This window comes from Aedes aegypti, chromosome 3, assembly GCF_002204515.2.
Source record: "Aedes aegypti strain LVP_AGWG chromosome 3, AaegL5.0 Primary Assembly, whole genome shotgun sequence".
In the NCBI taxonomy this organism is placed as follows: domain Eukaryota; kingdom Metazoa; phylum Arthropoda; class Insecta; order Diptera; family Culicidae; genus Aedes; species Aedes aegypti.
In genome coordinates, this window is record NC_035109.1 from 345,039,469 (window position 1) to 345,054,682 (window position 15,214).

General features: G+C 38.6%; 1 protein-coding gene across 7 annotated transcripts in view; it reads right to left on the reverse strand.

Annotated features, from left to right (window-relative positions):
• LOC5572083 (DENN domain-containing protein 5A) overlaps positions 1 to 15,214 on the reverse strand; it is a 123,513-nt gene that overhangs the window by 20,053 nt on the left and 88,246 nt on the right. For all 7 annotated transcript variants that reach the window (XM_021852238.1, XM_021852237.1, XM_021852239.1 and 4 more), the window contains 2 exons: positions 5,065 to 5,590; positions 3,990 to 5,007 (listed from right to left, as the gene is read on the reverse strand). In XM_021852238.1, coding sequence (XP_021707930.1) covers positions 3,990 to 5,007; positions 5,065 to 5,590 — 1,544 coding nt within the window. The remainder of the gene's footprint in view (positions 1 to 3,989; positions 5,008 to 5,064; positions 5,591 to 15,214) is intronic.

The following is a 15,214-nucleotide window of genomic DNA, read 5'->3' on the forward strand; positions in this document are numbered from 1 at the left end:
AGATAAACTTAGTATAAGTTTTGACCAAAACAATTAATTTTTACAGGAAATTGAACTTTTGAAAGGTTAAGTTTTTTGTAGTTGATTCCGGGAACATATTCCGGAATCGATTTGTGGATAAAAAGTATACATAGAACGAATGGTCGTTGATGGACAAATCTCACAATATTATTTTAATTTCCAAGAGATTTTTTGCTAAAGTTTAGAAGCCTGCTTCCAATATTCCTGAAGGAATTTGATAACGATAAAATTCTTCAAGGAATATCGAAGGGCGGCTTCAAAAATTTTGCTACAAATCGGTTGGAAATTTATCAAATAGATAAATTAATTGATGGACATTTACACACATGGTTAAATTTTTGCCATCCATCTTAAAAAATCTGAGGCAAATTGAAATTCCTTCCTGTTATGAATTAAACCTTATCTTTCACCAGAAATTATCACTATAGTCTAAAAAAATTCTTTAGTAACTTTACCTGTTTTCAATAAGTTTTGTCGGATATCATACGAGTTATAATGAATGTTTGGATTACCTTAGTGCATTCTATGCATTGTGTGTATCATTCAGTAAATTTAAATTTAGGGAATTGAATTCCCAGAATATTGACGTTTTTTTGTATCACGGTATTTTTTACAACGGAGATGACTAATAATTGCATTTATCGCACACAACAACAAGCTGGTTTGCGCGATTGATCGAAGTCAGAACAGCCACGCCGACGCTGTGTACTAAAAGGGAGGTTTCCCCACTATTATTGTACTAAATGGGAAACGAACTAACTACTTATTATTTTTTTTTTCAAAAAGGATCATATAAATTTGTCATATAAGAGTCATATAGGATTTTTCTTCACTTTAAGATAATGTAATTTTATTTTAATATTCATTATCGTCCAGAACTCTGAAGGGCCTGGATGATTCTGGGGGGGCTTCCCCCTGTTCCTACGCCAATGTGGTTTTCCCTGTATTTCTTTGTCATTTTTGTAGTGATTGCTGCAAAAACTTTCTCATGGATTAGGAATTACTTAAAAAAATTCCCTCAGGAATAATCCTGGGAAATCCTCCATTAATATGTCGACCAGTTCTTTACGTATCAACTGCTGCAATTCATCTTAAACAACTTTTCTTTCGCAAACTCTTCCGAGTTACGCTGCATTCCTAAAGGAATTCTTAAAGGATTTCGCCGGGATATTACTAAGGAAATTCCTGTAAGAATTCTGTTTGGATACTTACAAGGGAGGATCACGTTGGGGATTCTCGAACGGACTATTTTTGTTGGATTCTATAAATCCAAACATGGAATAATTCATAGCTTTTCGGCCAGGGGAGGCTTCCATAGCTGTATTATTTTTATATAAACAAATATTGTAAAAATTCTTACTCAACAAAAGAATTTGTATAGTGTAGTTAAATTTTCTAATTTAAATCACTTTTGACAGAAATTTATTCCTGTTTTTTGCATCAGCGGTAATTGGAACACATAGAATTACCTACTGATCCAATAACCGCTTGCAAGATCTTGTTGTTCTGATATAAAGAATTATTGAAACAAATGAAAATAAGGTCGTGACTTCATTTGAATATTGTCCGATATCCGTGCGAAAAAGTTTGCATTTTTGCACAAAAGTGAGCGGTAATAGTTAATAGGGACATGAGCGGGCTATTGGTGCACTCATGGTACTTTGATTTTTTTTTTATTAAAAATCATGTGAAGAAGCTAAATATTCGATGGAATCTTCCATAATTGGAATAATTGCTGGTTAATCTTTGATGTAATCCGTGAAACAAATCTCGTATGAATCCAATAATTGATGCATGGAAATATTTTATAAGGGATTCTATTATCTGAATAGAATCAGTGTGAACTCTTGGAAGAATCTCTGAAAGAACTTCATAACGAGACTAGACTCTAATTGCAAATTCTTCAAAAAGTTTTCGAACCAACTAATGCAGATTTTTTTGGAAAAATACCTGCAGGAATTCATAGAGTTATACAAGGCAGAAACCAGGACTAAAAAAATAGAAATCGAAGGGAAGCACCAAATTACTTTCTTGTAAAATTTCGAGACGGTTCCCTAAAGCTGGTTTCCTGGTGAGAGCCTTAGCTAAAACCTGTTTTTGTAGATTACGAGAATCGTTCAATGCATTTTTCATCATGCAACTATTATATTACATATTAATATGAATGCCATCATATGGGCCATTCTTAGCCGAGTGGTTAGAGTCCGCGGCTACAAAGCAAAGCCATACTGAAGGTGTCTGGGTTCGATTTCCGGTCGGTCTAGGATCTTTTCGTAATGGAACTTTCCTTGACTTCCCTGGGCATAGAGTATCATCGTACCTGCCACACGATATACGAAGGCGAAAATGGCAACATTGGCAAAGAAAGTTCTCAGTTAATAACTGTGGAAGCATGCTCTGTCCCAGTGAGGACATTAATGCCAAGAAAAAGAAGAAGATGAATGCCATCTTAAAACATTGTGTTACTCTAGAAACAGAAACCGAACGGTACTCTGCGCTGATGTTTCTACGCAAACTATCGCATCAAGAAACTCTAAGACAAACTGAACATCTGCACTTAACAGTATAAGGTACCGCGGGGCAAGTGGGTAAATGGGGTAAGTGAAAATAATGTGTATATTATACTGAATATATGAATTAACGTTTCAAAATCATGCGTAAACCGTTGAGGACATTCAGAACATTACGGTAGGTAAGAGATTCCTGAGATTTCTCAACCATTGATGCATAATAGAGCGAAAGATTGTTAACCTGTTAACTGGTACTCCGTAACAAGTTGGCGGTGTGCAATCTTATTTTAATATTTTCAGTGGAAAAAAGTAACGGAAAAAATATTCTGTACCACTTCAGAGTTGTCCCCTCTGACAATTTTAAACTGCAATAAAAAAAGTTTTAGATTTAATTCGACATAGACCTAAAAATAACTAAATTGAAACACCGTCAATTTTCCAATCACGTGGGGTAAGTAAAAAGTTTCTCATTAGAGATTGAATTTGTGTTTTCTCTCTAGGTAGTTATAAGTATACAAGGTTCGCAATTATCATTAAACAACAGAACGTGCTTATAATTCAAGAAACACCATACTCAAAGCGTTAAATGCTATTATCATGGTCAAATCATGGAACATCTCTAAAAATAAGGTTGCCAAATATTACGATATTAATATGTTTATTTTGGACAGCCGATTAAAAGGAAGACGTTGATTGAAAAGTTCCAATATAAGAGTACGAACGGAAATCTCGTGGAATGTCTATGTAAAGCTAGTTCAAAACATAAAAATGGGATATAGGTGTATCCACATAAAAAAGTTGCTATATACTTTATTGAAGGGTTCCGTTTGATTTCTTTAGAAGAGTTATCCGACGTCATATACGATTTTCTTAAAAAAAAAGCAAATAACGAGCGGTGGAAAATCTACAGAGCAGAAATGCAATTGCTGTCCCATGATGTAAGAACTAACATTGGAAATGTGGCAGTTATAATGTTGTCGAATCATTTCAACAAACATAACTGAACAGAAGAAAATTCAAGTAACAAGAATATTTTTTTTTGTATACATGTTACTTATGCTATTGTTCATTGGGACGCCTTACCAAATGTTAAAAGTAATAGAAATCGTGAATGTAACTGTTAGTTTTTGGATTTATTGTCCAAAACAATAAACTTTTCACTTGCCCCACCTGTGGGGCAAGTGAAAAGTAAGGAAACTTTTTTGAAAAACTTTTTCTGTATTTTTTTCTTCAATTTTATATAAAAATCAATTCCAGTATACTGCTTATATTTGGTGGAAGTCAAGCGAAAAAATATACGCGACCTCATTTGTTTTAATTTAAGGTCTCTAGAATTTGATGAATCCTAACTATGCAAAATTCATTACCCACTTGCCCCACGGTACCTTAACTCATTTTCGTTCCGGAAGAATTACATTCATGTCATCAAAACAGTCAACACCCAAGCTCACCACTCACCTGGTTCGGTAAAATCACAAAGTGCTCGTACGCGGCAAACATCTGCACGAACCGGTTGAGGAAAATCTCCCGGACCGAGTTGTTCAGTCTCAGATCTTCGTAGTACTGTTCCAGGGTGCTGAGGGGTTGCTTTTGCTTGGCGCTGGGCATGACTTCGTTGGTACCGGAATCGACCTCGTCGCCCCCGCTGCGCCGTACAATATCCACGATTCGCTGACGGACGTCCGGCCGAGCGGGAACGGCCGTCGGTGGAAGTGGTATGTCCGGAGAGTTTGGTCGGTCCCAGTCCAGAACGTCGTGCAGTGAGTGCTTTCGTCGGACGTGCATTCCCGATGGTAGCGTGCAGCTCGTTGTCATCATATCGTGGTCTTTGAGGAGATTCTTTGGACTAAGAATGGAGGGCGGGTCCAGGGAGCGATCCCGAGGTACTTGATACTTGTCGAGAACGGCCGTGATTTCTGCGATGAAGTCGTGCCGATGAGGAAAGGCCGGCAACTCTTCTGGGAGCTGTACTGATTTTTTGTCTACGTCTACGTAGCAGAGATTGGCTTCACTTCCGATGCGGATGCTGTTGTCGGAATCGGAATGTAGGCCCATCACGAATGGAACTGGGGCGTCCAAGAAGTGATGGAGAGAAGCGGGGAGGATCGGTGCGTAAACGTGTTGCCATTGGAAGGGAAATAGCAGCGATGTTATGCATTCTGCTATTATGGTGAGCTTCTGGTAGTCGGAAGATCGGAGGAGTACTTGGTTTTCGAGGAGCACACAGGTGAACAGCTGGATGACGCAGTCCACGCTCAGGTAAGTGAACAACAGTCTCAGCGGGAAATCCATAAAGGGTAGTTCATCTTTTAGGGCAGGTCGTTGCAGGATTGTCGCTATGGGAGGTAGATGAGGGTCATCCGGCGGTATGTATATCCGTATGGACTTCCCTGGCGGAGGAGTGGACACTTCGTACAGGATGTTGTACACGTAGCTCTCCAGGCTGAGCCGAGCACCGGGGTGGCGGGGAAGACACCTGCAAAAATAACGAAGTTGTGAGCAAAATAGAAATAATATTTTTCTAGCTTCTTACTTGTAGAGATTCCTAAGAAATAGCTCAGCAACGTGAGCGTACGGCACCTGACAGACGAGCGAAATGCTTTTCGCAACAAACAGTTTATCCTTGGTAATATCATAATAGCTAAGTGCAGACGTGTGGGCTTGTGCGGCTATCTTAAACTGTCGCGGCAAGGATCGACTGACGGGATTTTCCTTGACCCGTCGCAGAGTTCCGGGGGGAGGTTGTTGCGAAGTGGAAAGCTCCGTGATGAACATCGATTGGAGCGTGTGCATGGCATTGCAAATATCCCGGCTGCGAACTTCTTCGTAGAACACCAAGCTGAACCCGTAGCACCGCTTGCCGTCCTCTCGGGTGGTGGCAAACGCGTGAAACCGTGGCTCTATATTGTGTTTCTGCGTACGAAACCGCAAGCCCTGTGGTAGGGAAAGCATACAGATCCCATGTGCATCGAACGGGTTCCACGCCACGTGCTCCGGATAGTGTGCTAGTGCTATGCTTTTGTAGGCCCGGTCCAGTGGAGAACAATGCAGACTGTCACCTGCGGATAGAAAGCGACAACAGAAAACGAAACTAATGAGCTATAATCGTAACACGAGAGCATTCTAGTGTATTGTTGATGGTAATTTGATATTTGCCGGGTGTGGGTTTGTGCCTAGTTTGTATAGATGTGTAGACGTGTATATTTCACTCTCTAGCAACAAGTTTCGAACGACCGGTATCTATGGGAAAAACTGCAGACTTTAAACCAGGATTACCAAATGTACGGCTCGCGGGCCACATCCGGCTCGCGAAGAATTATTTGAAGACATATCCATTTTGACCAGTGACCATTCTACCAACTTAAAGATATTGAATTTACCCAAGCTAGTTATTTGAGCTAGTGATTCAATTTCAAGCAAAATATTTCATAAGTAACTGACACTGAAGAAGACTGCAAGTGGTAGTCGAAATACGCGTATCTGTCAAAGATAAGCATTTAGGACGGAATTAAAATATACAAGCTACGCCAATCTACTTTAAGTTTCTCTAAAATATTTAAGCTTTATAATCTATTACATTATTCATGTCGAGTTCTCTAAATTTTCTTGATTAAACAAATGAGTTTAATCGATTGAATTCAAAATAAAGACTTTCTTCACTATTTGGTACACTCAACTAAATTCTGAATGAGCTGAATTGATCGACAAGAATCTCACTAAATTATGCGTATACAATTTGAACAATAGTGAAAGGGATTTTTGTTAAAACCTGTGGGGGAGTGTTTGGAAGATTTCTACAAAATCTTGGGCAGGATTTTCACAAGATTCAGGGCATGTTTTTTTTTACGAAAAACTTTGATAAGATACTCACTTCTTCTTCTTTCTGGCGTTACGTCCCAACTGGTACAAAGCCTGATTCTCAGCTTGTATATGCATCAGCATGTGTATATCGTGTGGCCGGTACGAAGATACTCTATGCCTTGGGAAGTCGAGAAAATTTCTAACCCGAAAAGATCCTCGACCGGTGGGATTCGAGACCACGACGCTCAGCTTGGTCTTGCTGAATAGCTGCGCGTTTACCGCTACGGCTATCTGGGCCCCATAAGATACTCACACAATGTTCCATTTCAAAAAATCACAGCCATGAATATAATCGATAAATTTCCAAAAAAAAAAATCAGAACGGAAATTTAATCTACAGTGGGGAACCGAAAACCGTACAGGCTCAAAATCCGTACACTTCATACAAATAGTAGGCGTTTTGTATGAAGGAGACGGGTTTAGAATAATTTATTTGGTGTACGGATTCCGATCCCGCACGGTAATTCGAAGTAAATTTCTGACCTTTTATCGGTAATACCTTTTCGTGACGCGTTACGGGGTTAAGATTTACCATATTATACTCTTGTTGTAGCTGTTTTTGTTAATACTTATAAGTTACGGTCGGAAGAATATAAAAGAGTACCAAGCCTTTAACTCTTGTTCTAGATGATGAGGAGGAAGTGGAAAAATGACTCTATTAATGTCTGAGGCTAGTCTTCTTCATAAGATGAGATTTTCTCGAGTTCAAGTGCTTATTTTTAGCCAGCTAAGAAGTAAGCGATTTGGAATTAGTGGAATAGCGGACCTTCTACCTTCCAAAATAAGCTTCTTGTCGTGTACTAGACGAGTCGAGTCTAGTAAATGACACTGAAGACGGTTGAGGTTGAAATACGCGTATCTGTCAAAGGATACAAACTCTAGCGGAATTGAATGGTAATGTACCAAATTAAGCTTTTTGAAAATTAGAAAATGGATTGCTAAGTTTTTCAGCCTATCTCAAAGAATCAATGGTTTTGATGACCTTCAAAAACCTTTTTATTTATTCTAATTTGGAGGATCTTTTATTCCCCCAATATTAGTTAAACGACGTACAGAAACCGATTATGATTTCATTGATAAATTAAAAAGACACAACTAGCACAAGATGTCCACTTTATAAAATAAACGGTTAGGACAAAATCTACAAAAAAAAACTAGTCGCAGTGGATCAGCTCGAACAAAAACAGTACAAATTTCTAACGAAATTTTGTGCAAGAATATCACAAACTCCTAGACAGTATTCTTACGTTTTCAGAACAGGATTTTTAAATAAATCTTGTTCGAGGTTGTAATGAAATCTTGGGGACAATGTCTTGAAAATCCACAGCGTGATTCTCATATAACTCGTATCAGATAAAACAAGGTAGAAACTATTCCCACAAGGCCCAAGGCACGATTTATTAAAAATCCTGAGCTAGATTAGGTAAGCTTCATCATAGAAGCTTAGAATCCTGAGCAGGATGCTTTGTACCAATAATCTTTTTTTCGATAATTTCAAAAGAAATCTTGTTTCACTGACTAAATTTTGTTCGATTTTACGAAAATATTGAAATTGCTTGTGCACTTATAAAATTTGATCCGCGGTTTGAAAAGGTTGGACAGTCCTGCTTTAAACCGATTGAAAGTTATTCTTTGTGGTTCTACACCGGCTACCGGTAACCCAGTCGGCCTATGGGCGTCTGGAGAACGGAGCTAGATTAGGAGCGGCTTTAGAGGAAGGCATAGATGGGTGGTTTTTGCTGCTTAGAACTGTCTGCACGTTTCGATCCCCTCTGGCAGAGTACTTAGAGTGGCAATGTTTATCGAGTGGAAAATGCATGAATGCTTCGAGGAAGTCGTAGGTTGTCGATGAATAAACGTAATTGTTGTGAAACGCCTAATGACCGCTACTGCCTCTGCACAGTGCACACAATTGCTGTACTGCCTGAGTGATGTGGCAAGTTATCGATCTATCGGTTGCAAACTTGAACAAAGAATAGGTTCGATTGTAGACTTTGCGGTCGGAAAGGTCAACTTCCAGTGCATTGTGTGCAGAATACATCCAGTCTGTCGATTGCTGATATTGATACTTTGTCTTACGACGCTCAGTACCCACGAATCATGATTTGCGATCTGACGTAACCAATTCCTTCACTGGACTTGTTTTGGGAAGTAGGGTCAGAGCGAACAATAAATGAATAAGAATCGATTCAGAAAAAAATAAACCCGTTTTGGTTTGATGCCTATGTAATGTTAACTCTTTGTCTGTCTTTTGGGGTCAATATGACCTCAGCTCACTTTGAAGGCTGTAACTTTATTTTGGTAATAAACCGATTTGTGAATAATAATGGAATTTCGAGGTTAGATTTGTAAAAAAAATTAACATGTTTTTTAACATGTTTAGCATGTTACTATGATTTTTTTGTTTGCGCATGTATTTTTCTCAAATATCTTGAAATTAGTTTTCTAGAATAATTTTCTTGAAAATATTACGTGCCTTAGAGTAATTCTTCTCCTTTTTGGCACTACGTCCCCACAGCGACAAAGCTTGCTTCTCAGCTTAGTGTTCTAAGGGCTCTTCCACAGTAATCAACTTAGAGCTTTCTTTGCCAAAGTTGCCATTTTCGCATTCGTGTATCGTGTGGCAAGTACGATGATACTCTATGCCCAGGAAAGTCAAGGAAATTTCCATTACCGTGGATCGAACCCAGATACCTTCAGCATGGCATTGCTTTGTAGCCGCGGGCTCTAACTACTGGGCTATGAAAGGCCCCTGCCTTTCTTATAATTATAGTTCAATATAAAATTATACTTTCTTCGGTGAAAAATTTCATAGCAGGATTGCGAGTGCGTTGAAATTACCTTCTCCTCACGATTTTAAGACGGATCCAATGCGGATGCAATGCTCCTGGCTTCAACAATGGAATTTGTTAAAGTATCAAGAGCATTGTCAATATCAAGTTTTGTTTGTAAAGAAATGTTAACATCAAGATTAGAGTCAATATACACTGATAGGCAAAATAAAGTGCCCACCTTACCAGTTTTCGAATTTCTCTCATTGATTTGGTTCAAATTAAAGTTAACACACTTAAATTTTTTGATATTTTATTTTTGATATTCTTTTAAAGTTGCACTTACGAAAATTTGATAATAAAAAGAGTTTTACTCAAAGAAAAAGAAAATCAATTTGTATTGAAAAAAAGTAGTGACAAAAATAAGTGCCCACTTCCTTCTTGGCCCCAGAAAAGATGATTTAAGAAAAATAAAAAGAAATTTTATAGTTAACGTGTCCTCCTTTGGCCTTAAGGACTTGCTGGAGGTGCTTCGGGATGCTTTTCGTCAGGTTTTGTTGGTGTTGTGGATCTAGTTGTTCCCAGGCGCGCTCCAAGGCTTCAAAATAATTAATTTTGTTGGTAACACCAGTTTTGTCAACCCTAGCATCGAGAATCGCCTACAAATTTTCGATGGGGTTGAGGTCCGAGCTTTCTGGAGGCCATTCCAGCGGTTTAATCCGACAAGACCGGAAGAAAAGCTTGGTCTTCTTGGCAGTATGCTTCGGGTCGTTGTTCTAGAGAAATATGAATTTCTCTTCAAGGTCCGTCTGGATCAGCGAAACCTCCAGATTTTCCCGCAAGATGTTGATGTAGGAATCTGCCGTCATTATTCCGTCGAATTTCACGAGGCTTCCTACTCCACTCCATGAAAAACACCCCCAGACCATCACATTTCATCACATTACACCTCCATGCGTCACCGTTCCTTGGATGTGGCGCTCCTGAAGCTCGAGCTGTCTAACCGAAAGCGGCGGGCTCGTGTGTGGTGCAGAGCGCCACATCCAAGGAACGGTGAAGCATGGAGGAGGAAATGTGATGGTCTGGGGGTGTTTTTCATGGAATGGAGTAGGAAGCCCCGTTAAAATCGACGGAAAAATGACGGCAGATTCCTACATCAACATCTTGCGGGAAAATCTGGAGGTTTCGCTGATCCAGACGGGCCTTGAAGAGAAATTCATATTTCTCTAGAACAACGACCCGAAGCATACTGCCAAGAAGACCAAGCCTTTCTTCCGGTCTTGTCGGATTAAACCGCTGGAATGGCCACAAAGCCCAGACCTCTACCCCATCGAGAATTTGTGGGCGATTCTCGATGCTAGGGTTGACAAAACTGGTGTTACCAACAAAAATAATTATTTTGAAGCCTTGGAGCGCGCCTGGGAAGAACTAGATCCACAACACCAACAAAACCTGATGAAAAGCATGCCGAAGCGCCTCCAGCAAGTCCTTAAGGCCAAAGGAGGACACATTAACTATAAAATTGCTTTTTATTTTTCTTAAATCATCTTTTCTGAGGTCAAGAAGGAAGTGGGCACTTTTTTTTTCAATACAAATTGATTTTGGTTTTCTTTGAGTAAAATTCTCTTTTTATCAAAATTTCGTAAGTGCAACTTTAAAAGAATATCAAAAATGAAATATCAAAAAAGATTTAACTGTTTTAACTTTAATTTGAACCAAATCAATGAGAGAAATTCGAAAACTGGTAAGGTGGGCACTTTATTTTGCCTATCAGTGTATGTTTCATATAAACTCCCGTGCATAAGTTTGGGTTCACCCCCTAAAAACATACAAAAGTGTCCATATCTCTGCGATTACACGTCCAATTGAAACTCTCTAAGCCGCATTTGAAAGGCAAAGAGTTATTCTTACTTCGTATGTATTTTTCCAAAAAAACATTTTTTGAATTTTTTATACTAAATTTTTAAGTTGCGACATTTTTCAAAAAACACACTGAAAAAAAAAACATTTGTAATTTCCTCAGCATTGGATAAGGTGTCATTAGAATCATAATCTTATATTCTCTGAAGAGCGCTCTCGAAATTTGTGCGGAAAAATCTGAAAACTATTCAAAATTAATGAAACAGTCATTCAAGTCATCGTGCAAAAGTTTGGGTACACCTGAACTTACAAAAAACACGAAAAATCTGTGAAATATCAAACCAATCATGTACGCGCTATTTTTGCGTTTGAAAAAGCTATGAATTGAATAAAATCGGTTGAAAAATAGCTGAGATATTGAAAAAAAAAAAAAAAAAAATTGCGTGAACCCAAACTTTTGCACGATTTGCATCATATTGAGGAGTGAACCCCAACTTTTGCACGATTACTTGAATGACTGTTTCAATGATGTTGAATAGTTTTCAGATTTATCCGCAAAAATTTCGTGAGTGCTCTTCAAAGAATATAATATTACGATTCTAGTGACACCTTGTTTTAAAATTTTGGTCGATCCAGTGCTGAGGAAATTACAAATGTTTTTTCAGTGTGTTTTATGAAAAATGTCACATCTTGCAAGTTAAAATGTTGTATACAAACTTCAAAAAATGTTTTTGGAAAAATACATACGAAGTAAGAATACCTCTTTGCCTTTCGAATGCGGCTTAGAGAGTTTCAATTGGACGTGTAATCTCAGAGATATGGACTGAACACTTTTGCATGTTTTTTAGGGGGTGAACCCAAGCTTTTGCACGGGAGTGTATACTGTGACATGCTCTATTACCGTGAGGTTAAAAAAACTCAAGTTTGAATCGATCAGATAAAAATAATGTATGATTATTTTGAAGTTTTTTAAGTTTTATATAGTAGACCGTTTTATAAACTTTGCATAAAAAAAATGATTTGAGAATTTTTACCATAGTTACAGTTGCTGTTGGTAAACATACCAGTGTTCCAAATACCGTGCATCTGGCCACGACTGCCGGGTCACATTTTGAAACATCTCTCTATTGAACGAACGAAGCGCATCAAAAATAAATATATTGTATCAAACAACGTATTGAGGTTTGCATGATTGATTCGGGAAATAAAATATATATTTCACTTAGCCATTTTGGAATTATAACTGAAACATGGTATTTGGAACACATAAGCAACCGTGCCCTAATACCGTGTGTTGGCACCAGGTGATTACATTCTAACATTATTTTTGTTTGCTTGTTGGAATTACTTTGAGAATTATTCCATGACCGATGTTTGGCATTAAAGTCATCAATGACAATTTTTTTTTGATTTATTGCGAGTCAATTTTTGCAAGTCAGTTTGGAGCAAATTAACTTGCTGTCCAGAGCATTGAAAAGGCAAATAGGCAGCTATGAAAGTATATTTACCAAGCTGTGTTTCAACTGAAACACCTAAAGTTTCAAAAACTTCAGTTTCAAATGACGAAAACAGTTGATGTTTTATACGCCTATGAATGATAATTGCAACTCCCCCACATGCCCCATCAAGTCGATCATTACGATAAACAAAGAAGTTAGGATCTCTTTTGAGTTTAGATCCAGGTTTTTAATACGTTTCAGTAATAACTGCTATATGCACGTTATTAGCTGTAAGAAAATTAAACAGCTCGTCCTCTTTACCATTCAGAGAACGAGCATTCCAATTTTAAATAATTAAATTATTATTTGGATCCATTAGAAAAACGTAATCCAAAAACAATTTGATAAGTAAATTTTACACCAAATTGGACTGCTTCAGTCATAGTGGTGGCTTTGAACATTGCATCAATCTTTAGATTCAATTGTTCAGTTAGAAAATTAAAATCAGAGTCAGACATATCACTTAAAGTGGATACATTTGATGATTTTCCGTTAGAGTTTTCGGTAGACGAAGAGGCGGAGTAGATGTAACCTGTGGCGGTAGGGTTTTTTTTTTTCATTTGATTTGAAACAAGTAGAATGGGTACTAGGCCGTCCCTTATTTTACGAAAATGCGAAATGTTATAAGTTCGTCATAGTAAAGTGCTCGTTTTGGTAAGAAAAAAATCAGGTAAAAATTTAAAGTCCGTACATGGACGCTAAGTGGTCCCCCAACGGACCTGAAGGTATTAGGAGTAGATGACCCCGTGCGCAAAATCGAGCTCGCTGCTCTAGTGCACGCAGCATGAGTATGAAATGCCACCAATAACAAATTGTTCTGCGCCCGTTGATAATTAGCATAGAAGTTTGTTTTCTTTGGGATGATTCAAATATTACGTAACGCAAAATTTGCCAATTTTAGACCCTCTCCCTCTAGCACATAACAACTTTTGTATGGAAAAATTAAAATTTTTGTGTGGACCGTAACACTACGGAAGACTTCCTCCCTCCCCCTGTCGCGTTTCGTAATATTTGAACGATCCCTTTGAAGTTATGAATTTTATGTCAGCGTGCAGTGTTATGAAGATATCCACAGTATAAAATATTATTTAACCTCAAATTATATGCTGATTATCAATTTGTTACTAGTGGCTATTCGTACTCATGTTGCGTACACTAGAGCAGCGAGCTTAATTTGGCGCACGGGGTCATCTACACCCAATACCTTTAGGGTCGTTGGGGGACCACTTAGCGTTCACGTACGGACTTCAAATTTTTACCAGATTTTTTGACGTTGGATAACGTCTTACGGCAACATATGGGGGTACAATTCAGAAAAACGAAAAATTGAGCATGTAACGAAAAATGGTCAGGTTTTGACCGCTAATAACTCAGTCATTTATCGATAGATTTTCAATATTTATCCATGAATCGATTGGAAATTTATCTCCAAATGGAGGACACTATTGATTATTAGCAACAAACTATTGAAATATCGTAAAACGTTGACCCCTTTCTTATCTAACCAATCACGTTCAAGCACATTTTTCGGTTCCGCTTCCCACTATAAAAGCGCACCGCACCCTGCTTCTTCCCTCATTCTTCTTTTTGCCGTCAGACTGTTAACACGGTCGGCGAGCAAATTTCGAGAGTCATTCGCGTCCTCAGTTCAGTTTTCAATAGGACGCGAATACAACACGCATTAGAACCGAAGAACCACGCATTTCGGAGCCGCAGCAACTGAAGCCGCTCATTTGAGTGCACCAGCCAGCATAATCGTTTTCGGCCAGAAATCGTCGCTACCAGCCAGTGCTCCGCTGTCATTGCCATGCGGGAGGCTAGCGCAGTCATTCTGGTTCATTAGATCGAGCGGCACAGCCGTCACCGTCCGTGTAATATTCCCTTATTTGTACGAGATGGCTGAAGAAAATCGACCAAAGCCGCTTGTTGAAGCGCACATCGTCATCCGCACCGCAAATCTCAACGGGCGATGCAGATTGAAACCAGTGCGCCGTCAAAATGTGTCCGTGTTACGCAAATTCAACAACTCAATCGGCCCTTTTGAGAGCCAACAAATGTGTTTTAAAGAGTTATTTGTATAATATTCCCTAATGTGTTTACCACATACTTGCTATAATCTCTTAATTCATCTCATAGCATCATACAATAATTGATTTATTACGAATAATTGACAATACGGCAATTTGAAGCTGTTTCCGAGGATGCTGCTGCAGTACCGTCGGGTTGCAATAACAGCATAATGCTAATCTGTACATCCCTTACCCAGACATCAGTTTCATATAGCCTATTTCCCAGATAAGAAAACGAAGAAAATGAAAGGAGGAGCATCATCTGCTATTCTAAGGGTATAAACCATCCCTCCTTCGTTGAATCTGGTTTCATTCTGTTTTCGCTTTCGAGCTAGTAAGAGCTTCTCCAAACCTGCTCAGCTCCTCACCACCAGAGGCAAGCTTTTGTACGAGATGGCTGAAGAAAATCGACCAAAGCCGCTTGTTGAAGCGCACATCGTCATCCGCACCGCAAATCTCATCGGGCGAGGAGGATTGAAACCAGTGCGCCGTCAAAATGTGTCCGTTTTACGCAAATTCAACAATTCAATCGGCACTTTTAAGAGCCAACAAATGTGTTTTAAAGAGTTATTTGTATAATATTCCCTAATGTGCTTACCACATACTTGCTATAATCACTTAAT